Source organism: Neolamprologus brichardi, chromosome 3 (assembly GCF_056152115.1).
Source record: "Neolamprologus brichardi isolate AB-2024 chromosome 3, ASM5615211v1, whole genome shotgun sequence".
In the NCBI taxonomy this organism is placed as follows: Eukaryota; Metazoa; Chordata; class Actinopteri; order Cichliformes; family Cichlidae; genus Neolamprologus; species Neolamprologus brichardi.
The window spans coordinates 55349781-55365611 of record NC_142106.1 but is presented as its reverse complement, the minus strand read 5'-3'; the positions used below and the strand labels follow the sequence as shown (position 1 = coordinate 55365611).

Below are 15831 nucleotides of genomic sequence, written 5' to 3'. Positions count from 1 at the left end.
CAGTGGGAAGGAAAAACTCCCTTTTAACAGGAAGAAACCTCCAGCAGAACCAGGCTCAGGGAGGGGCGGGGCCAACTGTTGTGATTGGTTGGGGTGGGAGAAGGAAGACGGGATAACTAAACATGAAATGGTGACAGGTGTGTAGTTTGAAGCCCTCTCAGCTGCTGCTGACCCTCGTTGTTGATCCTCTGCTGGCTTCCTTTCAGCACACGTGCGGTGATCACGTCACGCCTGTCATTCAGTCTGTGACGGTTCGTTGAAGCTCAGCGTGCGCTGTGGCTTTAACATCTCTGCGTTCTGTTTAGACTCAAATGGAGAAGACCTGCTTCGTCTTAGCCTACCTGACCTCTCAGGGACGAGTGCCCCTCCTTAGTCTTAATGATGTCATTGCTGGGGTCCTCCGTGGTTGGCCGAGCCGCAGAGTGGGGTGGCTCCTCCTGCAGACGTTTTACCAGTGTCGCCTGGCAACCAGCATCAACACAGGAGAGACAGGAAGGCGTTCCTACTGCGTGGAAAGTGGATCTCTCCTGATCTAACAGACGACTGACACCTGTGTGTTTTACCATGATGGTTTTCATTTAGTCAGCATCTTTGTCACAGGCATCTCCAGACGGGTGGAGTGGCTCCTGGAGCTGATGGGAGATATCTGAAATGTTGCCTACGGCGTAACAGACGTCCAGCGTGGAGACACCAGATCGGTATGTTTCTGAGTGACCGCCATGTGACTCCCACACATCCTCCTCTTCCTCCCAGCAGCTGAGCTTAGCTAAATGCTGGTCCACCATGACGGTGCCGTGTTAACTACAGCGAGGCTGCTCTCGAGCATCAGCAGTAGAGCAAAGCTTGCTGCTGTTTGCTTCTTCTGTGTATCTGAGTTGGTGGAAGCAGATTCTGTGTCGTGTGTTTCTAACTGAGTGTGCTCTGCAGGCCACCGACTTCCTGTTCCAGCTCTTTGCTGCTGCAGTAGTTTCCTGGAGTGACCACATCATGCCACTCCTCTTTGGCATCCGGGTGCAGTGGTTTCCATGGCAGCCAGACCCCAAGCCTCAGGCTCTAACACACGGTCTATATGGCGAGGAGTCGTCGGTGGACGGCGCCCTGTCCCGGTGCCTGTTAGCGATGTCCCACAGCCTCCCTCGGCTCCTGGACAAGGAGCCCTGGAGCAGCCAAACGCCCAAGGTCAGTGTTTGTGCTGTGAACTTTGACCTTTAGCTCAAATGTCACTCGTTGTAAACGTGCAGAAGGGATGACCCCGTGTGTGTGTCTCAGTTCATAGACTGGCTTCTCAGCATCATGGAAGCTCCTGACCAGAGCGTGTCAGCATCAACGGTCAGCACAGCCAGAGGTGAGCAAAGCAGCCTTTTTCCTACTTACACATTTCATAATATTTCACTCTGTTTGAACCACAGCAGTACACAGACTGTTGTCTCCATAAAGTACTTCATGAAATCACATCTAAACAGTTTAATTAGATATAGATTATTATTATTACCATCCTTGTGCAGGTCTCATTGAAATTAAGACCTGGCCTGAGTTTTGTCAGGTTCTTACATCCTCGAGGTAAAAACGTCACTATAAAGCCAAAAGTACTCCCCTCTCCAAACCACTGAATGCAGGTGTTCAGTCACTGGTGGCCACAGGTGTATAAGCCCGAGCAGGTGTTTGTGCTGCTGATAGGATGGCACCTGAACACAAACTCCAGTTGAGGCGACAAAGTGGAAGCAACTGGGAACGACAGCGTCTCTGCTGTGAAGTGATAGGCCATCTGAAATCGAAGGGCGGGGTCAGCCACAGCGTGCACTAAGCACTTTCTAACATTCATCCATGTTCAAGGATGAATGTTAGAAAGTGGCTGGCGAGCAGACTGGGATCAAACCACCAACCTTCCTATTAGCAGATGGCCTGCTGAGCTGGAGCTGAGCTGTGCAGCGGTTTAAAGCGCAGCAGCAGCAGAGACCATGACTCAGACTTCATGTGACAATCGAACGGAGCAGTCTGGGCGTGGTGGAGAGTTGTCCAAGTGTAAAGCTTGGAGAGGGCGATTGTGGTGTGGTATTTTACACAGCTTCGTGCGTCCAGCCAGGTTTGGTGTGGAAGAACTTGACCTCTGTGGGATGAGTTGGAGCGAGGACTCAGCCAGACCTTCTGATCCAACATCAACCTGACCTGCTGAAGCTGTTATAGTTGCAAACTAAATCATATGTATTCAGGATGGAAAGTCAGAGAAGTTCACGTGTGTGAAGGTAGACGAGCGAACACGTTTGGCAATAGTGTATTTTCATAGGTTTCACTAAAGTGACCAGTACACCACCAGCTGTGGTTTCTTCTTTACTGGTTTTGCCCCAGAAGCTAAACCTTCGTGGTAAAGCCTGTATGTTCAGGTCTCCTTGTGAAATGCATCGTGTGTTTCATGGACTGGTTCTTATGCAGCACTGTTCTTCTCTGAGCGGTTTATACTCATCCACGCACGTCTTTCTGTGCTTACATCGCACTGCTGTGGATGCAGATGTGTGTATTCAGGTTAGAAGCCTGAATTTCAGCTCAGACACATGCAGTTTGTAGTTTCTGCTGAAATATTTCTGTCAGTGATCACAGAGACAGAGCAGTCCAACCAATCATGGCCTCCATGAACTTGGTTGTGTCGGAGCTCCACCCTCACCATGTCCCTCAGACAGGGTCGTTGGGCTGTTAGTTTCTCTGCACTGTTGCAGGTTATCTCACAATATCAAGTTACCATAGAGGGGGACTGTTGTGATTCAGCTCTATATAAATAAATGATGATTTGGCCAAATGAGCTCCACAGGCCTCATCTGTGGCAGTCTTTACATGAGAAGTAAGGCACCATGTTTATTAGACACTCAGCTGACAGCACTGTTGGAAAAGAAGGTGTGGAAAGAGCAGGTGGTATTTTAAGAGAGGTTTACTCAAACATCAGTGTTTATACAGGCAGGATATGCTGAAAAAATGATCTGGTCTTCAGAACTGATTTCTCTGATCTCTCTGATCTCTCCTGTGGTTCCTTTCAGCTGCTCTGTTGGCACTCAGGTCCTCTGCAGAGTTCAAGAAGAAAGCCGTGTGGACCAGAGCGTACGGCTGGTAGCCCAGAGGAGCCTCGGTGTCCTGCTCAGGCGTTGCTGCTCGTACACAAAGACACACACGGCTGCTGGTCTGAGCTGCTGTTTAATGTTAGACAGTAACTGTACTGTAGGAATCTGTGCTGTCAATAAAAGTGCAACAGAAATCATTTTGGGTCTAGAACATCCTTTTCTCTCTTTACAGCAGATCGTTAAATTCGACTTCATCTGTAACTCCGAGCTGTGACTTCATGTTACTTCCTCTTCCTGTTCCACTTCTCCAGGTGGTGGTGCCTCTCCTTCAGCAGCTGCCCGACTGTGAGCGAGGCTCCTGAAAACCAAGCAGTGTTTTACATCAGTTACTGTACAGTTACACAGTTACACTACAGTTACACTACAGTTACTGTACAGTTACATCACAGATACTGCACAGTTACACTACAGTTACATCACAGTTACTGTACAGTTACACTACAGTTACATCACAGTTACTGCACAGTTACACTACAGTTACATCACAGTTACACTACAGTTACACAGTTACTGTACAGTTACACTACAGTTATACAGTTACACAGTTACACTACAGTTACACTACAGTTACATTACAGTTATACAGTTACACAGTTACACTACAGTTGCACTACAGTTACTGTACAGTTACACTACAGTTACTGTAACTGTACAGTTACAGTACAGTTACTGTAACTGTACAGTTACACTACAGTTACTGTACAGTTACACTACAGTTACACAGTAACTGAACAGTTACACAGTTACACTACAGTTACACTACAGTTACACAGTAACTTCATTCATGACACCAATTTAACATCCCCAGATAGAAGATACTCCTCAGTGTTGTCACCACAGATCTGGTCAGAAAGCTCGGACACCAACTATGATGATATGACAGTGAGGCCTGTAACTGTTCTTCATCGTCCTAGTCTTCCTCAGGAAACTGTCACCCGTAGTTTTCCCAACAGTAACAAATCAGGAGAACCTAAGAACGTTTTGTGTTCTTTTCCTTCAGTCTGTTCTAGTTCAGCTGGATTTAGGTCGTGTTAGTGAAGCGACCGACCTCTGTGTCTAACATCTTTTTGTCTTAGTTAAGGTTCTCGTCTAAACGTGTTTGCTGTACATCAGCCTCACAACGGCACGACTAACCGTCTCATTAACCCTCATCCAACCAGCATGTTTAACATACAAGGACGAGCGACTGAGGACCACAAGAGTTAAAAAACTAATAATGGTAACATATTTCTTAGTTATGTAACGATTATGCAGTATCTAAAGAAAAAAGTAAAACTGTCTCTGCAACGTTGCAGTGGCCTATGCTGCAAGTCTGAAATGTATAGTTTAATCTATCTTACAGCTTTTATTAAGTTTAATCCACATAATTACTCAGAAAACCTCACTGGTGTCAGAGCTTTCAGTCATTTTAAGTATCATTTGCACAGGGAAGTTGTGTGTAAATATGGACAGAATCAGATCAGTGCCCACCAAAAGTGAGTCTGATTTATCGAGACAAACTTTAACGTGGCTGCACGCAGAAGCTGAAACAACCAAAGCTAATCAAAGTAGTGGCTGACTGAAGACGACTGCAGCGACCATACATGTAAAGGAGGAGCTTGGACTCAAACAAACGTGGATCAGTGCAGCACGTCCATCAGGTGACTGTAATGTCACAAAGGGTTGTTCTCCGTCTTACCAAGAGTGAGGACAGGCAGGTAGAGCGCCAGCACCACGGGCAGGCGGCTGTTTGGAGCTGTTGTTGAGTTGAGTGGACACGACTGGGAGGCCGTTTGCTCAACATAAGGCAGCGCCTGATAGATGGTGGCAGCTGAGCGAGAAACAAAAGGGGAACAAACACTTCACTTGCTGTGCTTTTACTTCATTCACTATCACAGTGTTATTGGCCTGTGTGTCGCTGATATACAGAACGTTCCTCCAGCACTTCTGCTTACAGCACAGAGGTTACTCACTGCAGCTGGAATGCACTGTGCTCATTTCCTGGCTTCATATCATCAGCTCTGCTTGGCTAACCCATTTCCTGTTGGCTCCCAACACTTCCCTTACACAACACTCTGACCACACAATGAACCTCGTAATGTTGAGAAGTCAAAGTACTTATGAGCTCAGCTTTCAGTTTGTTGGAATAAAAGATGGAAACTCGATGATTTCCACCTACACTGGAATGTAAACTGGCTGTTTAGGGGGAGGGTTCCTGCCCTGGGTATCTGCTTAGAGGGAAAGTAAGACGTCATGGTTTAAAAATGTAGATAGTCTGACACATTAGTAAAATAATTGCATTAGTGCTGAGAGGTCAGGTCCAGGGAGTGCTGTTCAACTGTAAGGAACTAAAAGCTTCTTAAAGCTCTGCATCCTGTGTGCTTTTAAAACGATTTATCAAAGTAAAGTTGAAGTTTGAAAAGCTGATGTGTTTGTGCATCACTGTAAAACTACATTATTGGGTTCAAACACAGCTGAACCTCCGGTACGCAACCTGCGGTGCATACCGGAGGAGGTCCAGGACGTTCCAGAAGAAGAGCTGCACACACACCACCGGTTTACTCTGCAGCTCTGAACCAAAACAACAAAAGTGCACAAGTGTGTGAGACTACAGATTCTAGAATCAGAACTGCTGATTTCATTACTCTGAACTTTTAAAGGCAGGATTTGTATCTGAGAGCAGGGACACTTGCTGTGTTCAGTGTGACTCGTCTCTGCAGAAGATCAGGGCTCTGATAGTTACAGTTAGTGGGTGACTTACTGGGCAGGTGGATCCTGAGTGTCTTTTGCAGTCAGGGTTCATTATGGTCCTGGTTGCTACTGGAAATAAAGAAACAAAAGGAGGGTGTGTTGTTCAGGAAGTACAGACTGTAGCTCAGCAGGTAGAATTACTAACTGGAAGGTTGGAGGTTTGATCCCTGGCTGCTCCAGTCTGCACGCCACGGTATCCTTGGGCAACATATGGAACCCCGACTTGCTCTCCGATGCATCCATCATAGTGTCATTGTTAGAAAAAGAAGTGCTTGTGTGAATGAAGCACGCTGTATAAAATGCTTTGACTGCTCATATAGAAAAGCAGCTCATAAGAACTGGTTCAGTTTCCAGATAATTCCACTATTAAGACAACAGACATTTGGGAGGCTTTCTCCTGAGAGTAACACTGAAAGTCTTGCTGCTCCTCCACAAAATGAACTCTTCAGTTTAGATTTGATTAAAGACACAGCTCAGCTAAACACAACTCAAACTAATCTACACTATTTTTCTTTATTACGCAGCATTTTTATAACTATTTCCAGATGTTTCTAAAGATGAAAACAGAATTAAACTCCAGCCTGATCCGTTTCTGAGGTTCCTGACTCTGAACGTCCCTCAAACGCCTCTCTGATCGTTTCCTTCCGTCGCTTTTACTTTCGCTTTCGTGAATGTTGCGGCGCGTTGATCGTCTCCATGTTAAGGTAACGTTAGCAGTCTGTACTGTTTTCCTGGCTAACATCAGCTGTGTGCAGCTTAGTTTCAGCATAAATCTGCTTCGTTTTATGTGAGATCAGAGTCTGGGAATGAGACAGAAACAGTTAGTTGATGATCAGCAGCTGAACTCAGAGTCGATGTTACTGTGGATCCACTGACTGATGACTGTAGGCAGCTTCTCCTGCCTCCATCAGTCTGTTATGGAAGCCCGTTTCCGCCACAACAAAGGATCCATTCTCAAAATTTCGAGTTATAAGTCGAAATTTCGAGAATGGATCCTTTTTTTTGTGGCGGAAACAAAAACTGCCATCTACTGCCAATCAGTAATCTACGTACAATGCGCACTCAAAACCGCATCGCAACAAATCGGCGCTTTCGAGAGTACGTTTGCTGATATTAACGCCATGTGATTCAGCTAATAACAGAAAGATTTCATCATTTGTGAAGCCACACAGACAATAATCAGCAATTTGTGCATTTATGACTGGCTGTAATTCTGGTATCTTAGCTGTAGCATTTGTAGCTGAGGGCTTCAGCTTCCGGGTAACAAAGAAATTACGTCATTCACGTAAATTACTGATTGACAGTTTTCTCAAAATTCCAAGTTAATAAGTCGAAATTACGAAAAAATAACTCGAAATTTCGAAAGAGTTGCTTTTTGGACGTCGCTGCCAACATTTCATCTATAAAATGCATTTCTCTGCTGGTTCGCTATAGTCTGCTGTCGTATTTGTATGCAGGTTATTTTCCTTTTTCAGTTTAACTGGTGATATTCTTTCGTGTATTGTAGGTGAATGCGCTGATGTTAGTTCATAAATTCTGCAGAGTTAGTAAACTGGCCGTTTTTGCTCAATAATTCCTGTTTCATGTTCAAACCATCAGACAGAAACTCTGTTTTTATGTTCTTCAGCCTGTTGTTCTTGAGGTAATCTGTGATGCGTTTAATGACCCTCCACATGCTCTGAGGGTCATTTGAAGAGAAACAGAACTTCCCCTTTAGAGCATAAGTGGGTTTTTGCCCTCTTTATGCCCGCGGTCAGGCTCTGTTTATTGTAGTATAACACTCATAGGACACAGTGTCCTGCTGCACACACACTGCACACACACTGCACACACACTGCACACAATGACAGCTGCAGAGTTTGTGTCTGATGTATTAAGTATGAAACACTGTTGGGCTAAAATCTGGTCAGAATGAATCCAGGTGCAGGTGTGTCAGTTTAGGACCACTGGACTAACATCCAAGTGCTCACAATATAAAGTGTATTCTGTAGTAACATCCTGGTGTTGCAGCAACAGTCCCACATGGAAACGTCAACAGTCAAACTCAAAATCTCTTTTTGTCAACAATAAAATGACAGCAGACCAATTTGAACAAAGTTGGTAAAATGCTTCAGAAACTAGTAAAATATTACAAAGTGTCTTGATGCTCAATCATCCAGGTAAGGGTTAGGTAATGCTGTGATTGCAGACATTCCCCAACTCTCTGTGAATGGGACTCATGGCCATTGATCAGTGGTTGTTGATCAATGGTCATGACCTCCCAGCCATTGTGCAAATGTCCTGTTTATAAGGTTGGAAACCTGCAGTCAGCTGAGACTGAAGGAGTCACCTGGATGAGTCATGAAACGTTTCTCCCACTGAAAACATCCAGATGAACAGAATCAACTTTTGGGGATTAAAACGTGTCTGAATTAATCAGTGGGTGCTGAGTGGGTCAGTCAGTGTGTCTGCTGGGCTGATTTGTGTTTCCTCTGCAGGTGAAGGTAGAAAGTGTGTGTGAGCTCTGAAACTCTGAGCTGGATTGAATCCATTGAATCAGAGTCCAGGACTCAGACTAAACACACTGAATGTGTCCTGAGCTCGGCCGCTGTTCCACAGTAACTGCTGTCAGAGTCACTGTTACTGAGTTAGCTTAGCTAGCAGAGCAGCTAGCAGTTAGAGTATGAACTCTGTAAGCAGTCAGCTCGGTCCTGGACATTGTTACTGACATAAAGCTGCTCTCTGCAGCCATGTGTGACCTGCTGCTTTGTAGGACTACAGTAATGGAGGATTTGGAGGCTGAACTCAGCTCTGTGACACTTTTTGTAGTGAACTGATGAAAGCTGCGTCTCAGATGGATGTTAGTCCAACACATCAGACACGACCTCTGCAGCTCTCAGTTGATGTGCACATGAATGATTTGTGTTTCCTCTGCAGGTGAAGGTAGAAAGTGTGTGTGAGCTGATGTGAATTGAGCAGCATGGATCAGTGTGAGGACAGAGAGGAGGGAGTCCCTCCCTCTAAAAGCACTCTGTGTGGGGAACATGAGAGCCAGACCAAAGCTCAGAGGTGAGATGACCATCTCTAACTGTCCATGACTCTTCTCCATGTCACAGCTCAGCACTCACATCACTGCTCCATCATTATTCACAGGAACCAGCCTGGACCTCCACCCAGCTCTGTGTCCTTACAGAGTGACGCGTCTAAAGATGTCATCATTGAGTTTAAAGACTCTGCTGCAGAGAGGTGAGCTGTTAGTAACAAGAACTCTCTGATTTAAATGATTTTGATGTTTCCTGGTTTCTAAAATGCATCTCTGTAGCAGAGCAGTGTCTCCAAGGACACACAGGCTCAACTGTAACTGTCAGTTTATCTGGTTTAAGACACATTTGGACACAATTGGCTGTTTTTAACTATGTATTTTAATCAGAGGTGTAAATTTAGACCTCACACATCTGGATCCTAAACTATGATAGAAACAGCTGCTAGCAGTGGGTAGTTTGACTTTGATACGCTGCTCTAGAAAGCAAACAAAGGTTTGTGCAGCTCCTCTTCAGAAAAGTGTTCAGAGAGCAGCTGCTGTATTAGACACTCGTCGTGTGAGCCCAGATGTGTGTAACAGCTGGATGAAGGAGAACCATCACAGTCACGTCTCCATCCCGCCTTTATTAATGAACTTCCTGTTGCTTGCAGATGACAGGAACACAAAGTGTTTGTACCACGTGATGCTGCAGGATTTGTTAACATGTCCATGATGGTAACATCTCCTCGTCTAACTGCAAACACATGAGCGCTCCTAACGGCAGCTATCACAGCCACACAGGCAGACTGTGTCTCACTGTTGCATTCAGGGACATTTGTTTTCCTGTAAAAAGCTGAACTCTAATCTAAGAGGACTGTTACTGACAGGAAACAGCTGCATTATCTGCAGTCTGTGTGATCACAGCTGCTTCAATCACTTCATCAGAGAATTGATCATTGAATAAAACATGTTTGTGTCTGCAGAGGTCAGAGGTCACAGTCTGCAGGATCCAGCTGTCCGTCTGTGAGGAGTGAACGGTCCAAACCTGACCCTCCAAACTTCAGTGCTGAACCTGGACCAACGAGGTCAGAGACCTGTGATGACTCCTTTACATGTTTGTGTTTTCCTGGATAAATTTGACCAAAGATTCATTAAAAAGATAAAAATATTTGACTTTGTCCTGTAGCGCTGTGTGGCAGGCAGGATTGGACCCAAACACAACAGGATGAAGTCAAAGAGGCAGCTTTATTTCAGCTGTGAACATGCAAACAGCAGAAATAAGCAAACATAACTGTAGGTTTGCAGTGAATGAAGCCTCAGCTCGACGCTCCACTTTGTCCCTCTTTTCCTTCTCCAAACAGCCACATCAGGAGTCTTTGATGGAGTTTTAAAATATTTCATTACAAATGTCCAAAGATGGGTTCAGGATACCTGAATCCACAATTATTAAAGCTAAAATAGTTCACAGGGTTTGGACTTTGTTAGGTGACGAGAGAACATCAAAGTGTTTTTTTATCTTTAAAGAGTATTTTTATCACTTCAGTTGCTCTCACAGCCCTGTTTGTTATTTTACCAGAGCTCTTATGTTTCACTCAGTGCTCCCACCAAACACCTTGGAGGACACATTAGTGTGATTTAGATTTCATTGGTGTAAACACCAGTCACACAAGCTAACCCATGGAGGCAGCAGCAGGCTTTGTGTTTGGTAAAGTCTGTTGGCTTAAACTAAGAGAGTTTAGTTTGTTAGCACAAAGAGCTGTCAGCTAAAGCCCCGAATGCACTTTGAATACAGATGAACTGAGAAAAACACTTTAAATACAGCAAACAGTCAAACTGACAACATCTTTTTCTGCTGATCATCCACAGCAGTACATTTAGCATTCATGCTAGCAGCAGGCTATGACTGTCCACTGAGCACCAACACAGGTAGGAGTGAGCAGTGATGAAGCAGGACTGTGGGGAAGTTTGAACTACAATCCTATTGGCTTCTCAGTTTCTCCAAAGAAAAGGGGAAAAATCTTGGTGTTGTGAAGATGTGAGTTGGTCTTGTTGTCGTGGGGCTGGAAGGATGCTGGCAGTGAGAGGCTTTTCATACAGTGTTCAGTAACAGAATGAGAAGAAAGCCACTGCACATGAAACAAGGTGCTCGTAGTGTTTGTTTACTGTGTTTGTGCCACAATGTCAGATCAGTTGTAGATTCACATGCAGACTTGTCAAGTGAAACCAGTGCAAGTACTGCAGTACAGAGCAAAGACTAAGCAAGCCAGGAGAGCTCTCCAACTTTCTGAAAGTATCAGGATACTTGAGTGATAAGAAAAAGTGGATCATGCAACAATGTCCCTCAGCACACAAAACAATCAAAGCAGAATAAATATAATGTTTTATAAAGGCCGATCAAACACTTACAGGGACCTGAAGAGAGAGAACCAACAAAATGTCATGGCTAACAGAGGAACTCAAGCACAGACTGAGTTCTGACAAACAAAAAGGTGACAGTTTATTTACCAAAGGGGTGAACCACAGTGCTCTATATATGTGCAGGAAGTTGGGGAGGGGGTCCAGGGCTCCAGAGAAAAGTAGGAAGGGAGTCCACACTCACTCCTCTTCAGTCACTCTTGTCCTGCTCTCCACTCACACAGCCACACACGGGAGTCACAGGTAAGCGTCTGTAACCAGGTCTGGGGAAATATATACTCAAAGTATACACAAAGTTAACCCAACTGGTGAATTTAGAGAGATTTCTCAACAAGGAGCTGAGATCATGAACAAGGAGGGTCAATGTCCCAGTGACGAACTGCTCCATGCCGCAGCGTTAAATGGTTCCCGGTAAGCCCAGGTGAATCAGCAACAGGTGGTGTAATCATCATAACTGTGTGGACCAAGAGCGAGAGGCCATTACAAGCTCCACCCAGGCAGGCAAAACGCTAGCAGGAGAGAGCAAAACATAAACAAAACCTGAAAAGCCATCAAGAGCCAGCCAGAGAGACACAGAGTTTTATACTAGAAGAGAAACCTGCTCATCTTCATCATGTTTATTTAAATAGAGAAAATCAGAAGTCTCTGTGTGTCAGACCACGGCTCTACACGGACACTTCTAAGCTGCTTCAGAGTGAACTGACCCAGATAATCTGCACACAGCGGCTGTAAAACAGTAAAAGTCATAACTGTCTCTCTCTGATGGAAAGCTTTTATTGTGAAGTCAGGAAGTCTGCAGGAAGTGTTGAGTTTGTATTCATCACTCAGTGTTTAATGAGACAGGCAGACAGGAAGAGCAGCTCATTAGTGTTGATGAAATCAAAGGAACTGTGAGGAACTGCAGTTTGGTCAAATCTGGATGTTTTTCACTAACAGTAAATGTTTTTAGTGATAAAGAAAATGTGTTCACAGAGAGAGGAAGAGGAGTGGTGTTTGTGAGGAGGAGCAGCTGTCCTGCTGTGTTTTGTGTCAGGGCGTCCTGAAGGATCCAGTCTCTACCAGCTGTGGACACTGGTTCTGCAGACAGTGCATCTCCTCATACTGGGACCAGTCTGCTTCATCAGGAGACTCGTCCTGTCCCCAGTGTGGAGAAAGATCCAGAAGCAGAGCTGGACTGCAGACAGCCAGTCAGAGCAGCTGTGTACAAAGTAAGACTGAACATCTGTCTGCTGATGGACTCATTTCTGAAAACTAGACTTCTTGTGTTGTTCAGACATTGAAGAGTTTTCTTTCTCTTTAGCCTCATTGTTTTTCTTTCTTTCAGCAGATGTTGGTCTGCAGGAGGTTTTAGATGAACATAAGATCAGTCTGACGAGGAGATGTGAACGTGTGACTGAAGGAAGTGATGAAACAGGAAGTAGAACCCTCCTCAACAGGATCTACACTGAGCTCTACATCACAGAGGGACAGAGTGAAGAGGTTCATACCCAACATGAGGTGAGGCAGCTGGAGACAGCTTCCAAGATGGACGCCCTCCATGACGCTCCAATCAGGTGCCAGGACATCTTTAAAGCCTTACCTGACCAACAGAGACCCATCAGAGTGGTTCTGACCAACGGCGTGGCTGGTGTTGGAAAAACCTTCTCAGTGCAGAAGTTCACTCTGGACTGGGCAGAGGGCTTGGAGAACCAACATGTCAGTGTGGTGGTTCTGCTTTCATTCAGGGAGCTGAACCTGATCAGAGATGAGCAGTACAGTCTTCTGGAGCTGCTCCATGTTTTCCATCCAACATTACAGAAGGTCACAGCAGAGAAGCTGGCTGTCTCTCAGCTTTTGTTCATCTTTGACGGCCTGGATGAAAGCAGACTTTCATTGGATTTCACCAACAGGAAGCTGCTGTCTGATGTCACACAGAAGTCATCAGTCAGCCAGCTGCTGACAAACCTCATCCAGGGGAATCTGCTTCCCTCGGCTCTCGTCTGGATAACTTCCCGACCCGCAGCAGCCAATCAGATCCCTCCTACATGTGTTGACAGGCTAACAGAAGTACGAGGCTTCACTGACGCCCAGAAGGAGGAGTACTTCAGGAGGAGATTCAGTGATGAAGAGCTGTCCAGCAGAATCATCTCCCACATGAAGACATCCAGGAGCCTCCACATCATGTGTAGTATCCCAGTCTTCTGCTGGATCACTGCTACAGTTCTGGAGCACATGTTGACTACAGAGCAGAGAGGAGAGCTGCCCAAGACCTTGACTGACATGTACTCACACTTCCTGCTGGTTCAGACAAAGAGGAAGAAGAACAAGTACCATGAGGGACATGAGACGAGACCACAGGAGCTGACGGAGGCTGACAGGGAAATTCTTCTGAAGCTGGGGAGGCTGGCGTTTGAACATCTGGAGAAAGGAAACATCATGTTCTACCAAGAAGACCTGGAGCAGTGTGGTCTGGATGTGACAGAGGCCTCGGTGTACTCAGGAGTTTGTACAGAGATCTTCAAAAGAGAGTGTGTGATCTTCCAGAAACCAGTCTACTGCTTTGTTCATCTGAGCATTCAGGAGTTTCTGGCTGCAGTCTACATGTTCCACTGTCACACCAACAGGAAGACAAAGGTGCTGGAGGACTTTTTGGGAAAAAAATACTACAAGTCCTCTCTGGATGATTTTCTGAACAGAGCCATGAGAAAATCGCTCCAGAGTAAAAATGGCCACCTGGACCTGTTTGTTCGCTTCCTTCATGGCCTCTGTCTGGAGTCCAACCAGAGACTCTTAGTAGGTCTGCTGGGTCAGACAGAGATCAGTCCATTAACCATCCAGAGAGTCATCAACAACTTGAAGGAGATGAACAGTGATGAAATCTCTCCTGACAGAAGCATCAACATCTTCCACTGTCTGATGGAGATGAACGACCTCTCGTTATTTCAGGAGATCCAAGAGTTCCTGAAGTCAGAGAACAGATCAGAGAAGGAACTCTCTGAGATCCAGTGCTCAGCTCTGGCCTTCATGCTGCAGATGTCAGAGGAGGTTCTGGATGAGTTGGACCTGCAGAAGTACAACACATCAGAGCGGGGACGACAGAGACTGATTCCAGCTGTGAGGAACTGCAGAAAGGCTCGGTGAGTCCAGATGTGATCATTAACATCATTGATCAGTGTAGGTTAGTAGTTTAATTTTGAAAATAAAATCAGATTGTAACCACAAAGTGTTTGTGTCCGTACGCTGCAACCTTCCACACCATTCCTTTATTGTACAGACTCAGCAGCAGCTCCATGGATCCCAAATCCAAGAGTGGAGAACAGATTTGAAGTGTGTCACATCCATGCAGTCACAGCTGTTTCCACCATGTTTCCACTGATATTAATTCTGTTCAATGACACGTTTCATATCAGTGAATATGTTCTTTAGGACGTCCACTGACATGTTTAAGTGTCCTGCTGGAAATCACTCAAATCATCCATGAAATCCATGAAAAATCCTTTTAGTGTTTCTAACTTCACCCTCTGTCCTCTCTCTCTCTCCATCCTCCTCACTGCTTCTTTCACTGATAATCACACAAACATCGTATTCAGCTACAAAATAACACAATAATATCGTCTGATTATCATTATTATAAGAGCAGGATCGATATTTGATATCAGAGTAACACACTGCTTGGTTATGTGCAGTCATCATCAGTGACTGTGGGTCAAACAGAAGCTCTCTGATTGGTTGCTGACCTTGGTCACCTGTCCACTCTCACCTGTTTGTGTTTGCTCTCTCTTTGCTGTCTCCATCCTCTCTGTCCTTTCTCTCCCTCTCTGTCTTTGTACCGTCACTCAGGTCCAATGGAAACAGTGACATTTACAAATCAATCAAAGACAAACTGATCCATGTCAGGTTATAACAATATTCAAAGTGAATACAGGCTGCTGCTGGACACAGACAGGTAACATCATTTTGACTTGCTGTCACCTGGATCTGGACTCATAAACACTGAAGCCCTGAACAGGAATACAAATCATTTTCTGCCAACTAGCGACACACCAGCAGATAATGGCTCAGAAAGCTAAAATGAGCCAATCATTTCTGTGTTTAGTTCCCCTGAAATCAGATCTGATATCAGCAGCTCTGAGTTCATTCATCATTATTGTCCAGTGATGAGATTTCTGCTCCGTTTGGTAACAGTCAGCAGGTTTTTCCTGCGTGTGGACGTGAACAGTCGTACCTGACAGGAGGTAGCAAACAGAGATCATCTTTCCAGCTGGAACTCTTCACTGAGCTGAACTCATTCAAAATGTTCTGGAGTCAAAATAGGAAACAGTCCAAATGTGTGTCTTCACTCTGACTCTGGATCAGATCTCAGTGACAGACTGTGGACATTATGGAAGCCTAAACGTGACACCATCTTCCTCCTTCATCTGCAGATTAAAGCCAAACAAAGATTCTCATTAAAAGTCTGCAGGTCTGAGAGAGACTCAATCGTTGTGTCATGTCAAACACAGTAAGAGGAGCTGAAGCACACATGTGAAGAGCAGATTCATCAGATTATGACCTCACTCTGTTTTGTCTTCATATACATTCAGTCTGTGTTTATAATGC

The 15831-nt window shown here is 45.1% G+C and overlaps 1 protein-coding gene and 1 pseudogene across 4 annotated transcripts in view; both read left to right on the top strand.

Annotated features, from left to right (window-relative positions):
* Nucleotides 1-3244, top strand: part of LOC148105893 (focadhesin-like) — a 34301-nt pseudogene extending 31057 nt beyond the window's left edge. Inside the window, exons 40-44 of the transcript XR_015718611.1 lie at nucleotides 306-498; nucleotides 601-698; nucleotides 928-1179; nucleotides 1270-1345; nucleotides 3027-3244. The product of XR_015718611.1 is annotated as a focadhesin-like (transcript). The remainder of the gene's footprint in view (nucleotides 1-305; nucleotides 499-600; nucleotides 699-927; nucleotides 1180-1269; nucleotides 1346-3026) is intronic.
* Nucleotides 3245-12603: 9359 nt separating this feature from the next.
* Nucleotides 12604-15831, top strand: part of LOC148105892 (protein NLRC3-like) — a 64872-nt gene continuing 61644 nt past the window's right edge. The window contains exons 1-2 of one of the 3 annotated variants that reach the window (XM_087838931.1): nucleotides 12692-14369; nucleotides 15073-15136. In XM_087838931.1, the coding sequence (XP_087695057.1) occupies nucleotides 12778-14369; nucleotides 15073-15136 (1656 nt within the window). In that variant the 5' untranslated portion in view covers nucleotides 12692-12777. Of the gene's footprint in view, nucleotides 14370-15072; nucleotides 15137-15831 lie in introns of those variants that run through there. The other 2 variants (XM_087838928.1, XM_087838930.1) reach the window with 2 other exon arrangements.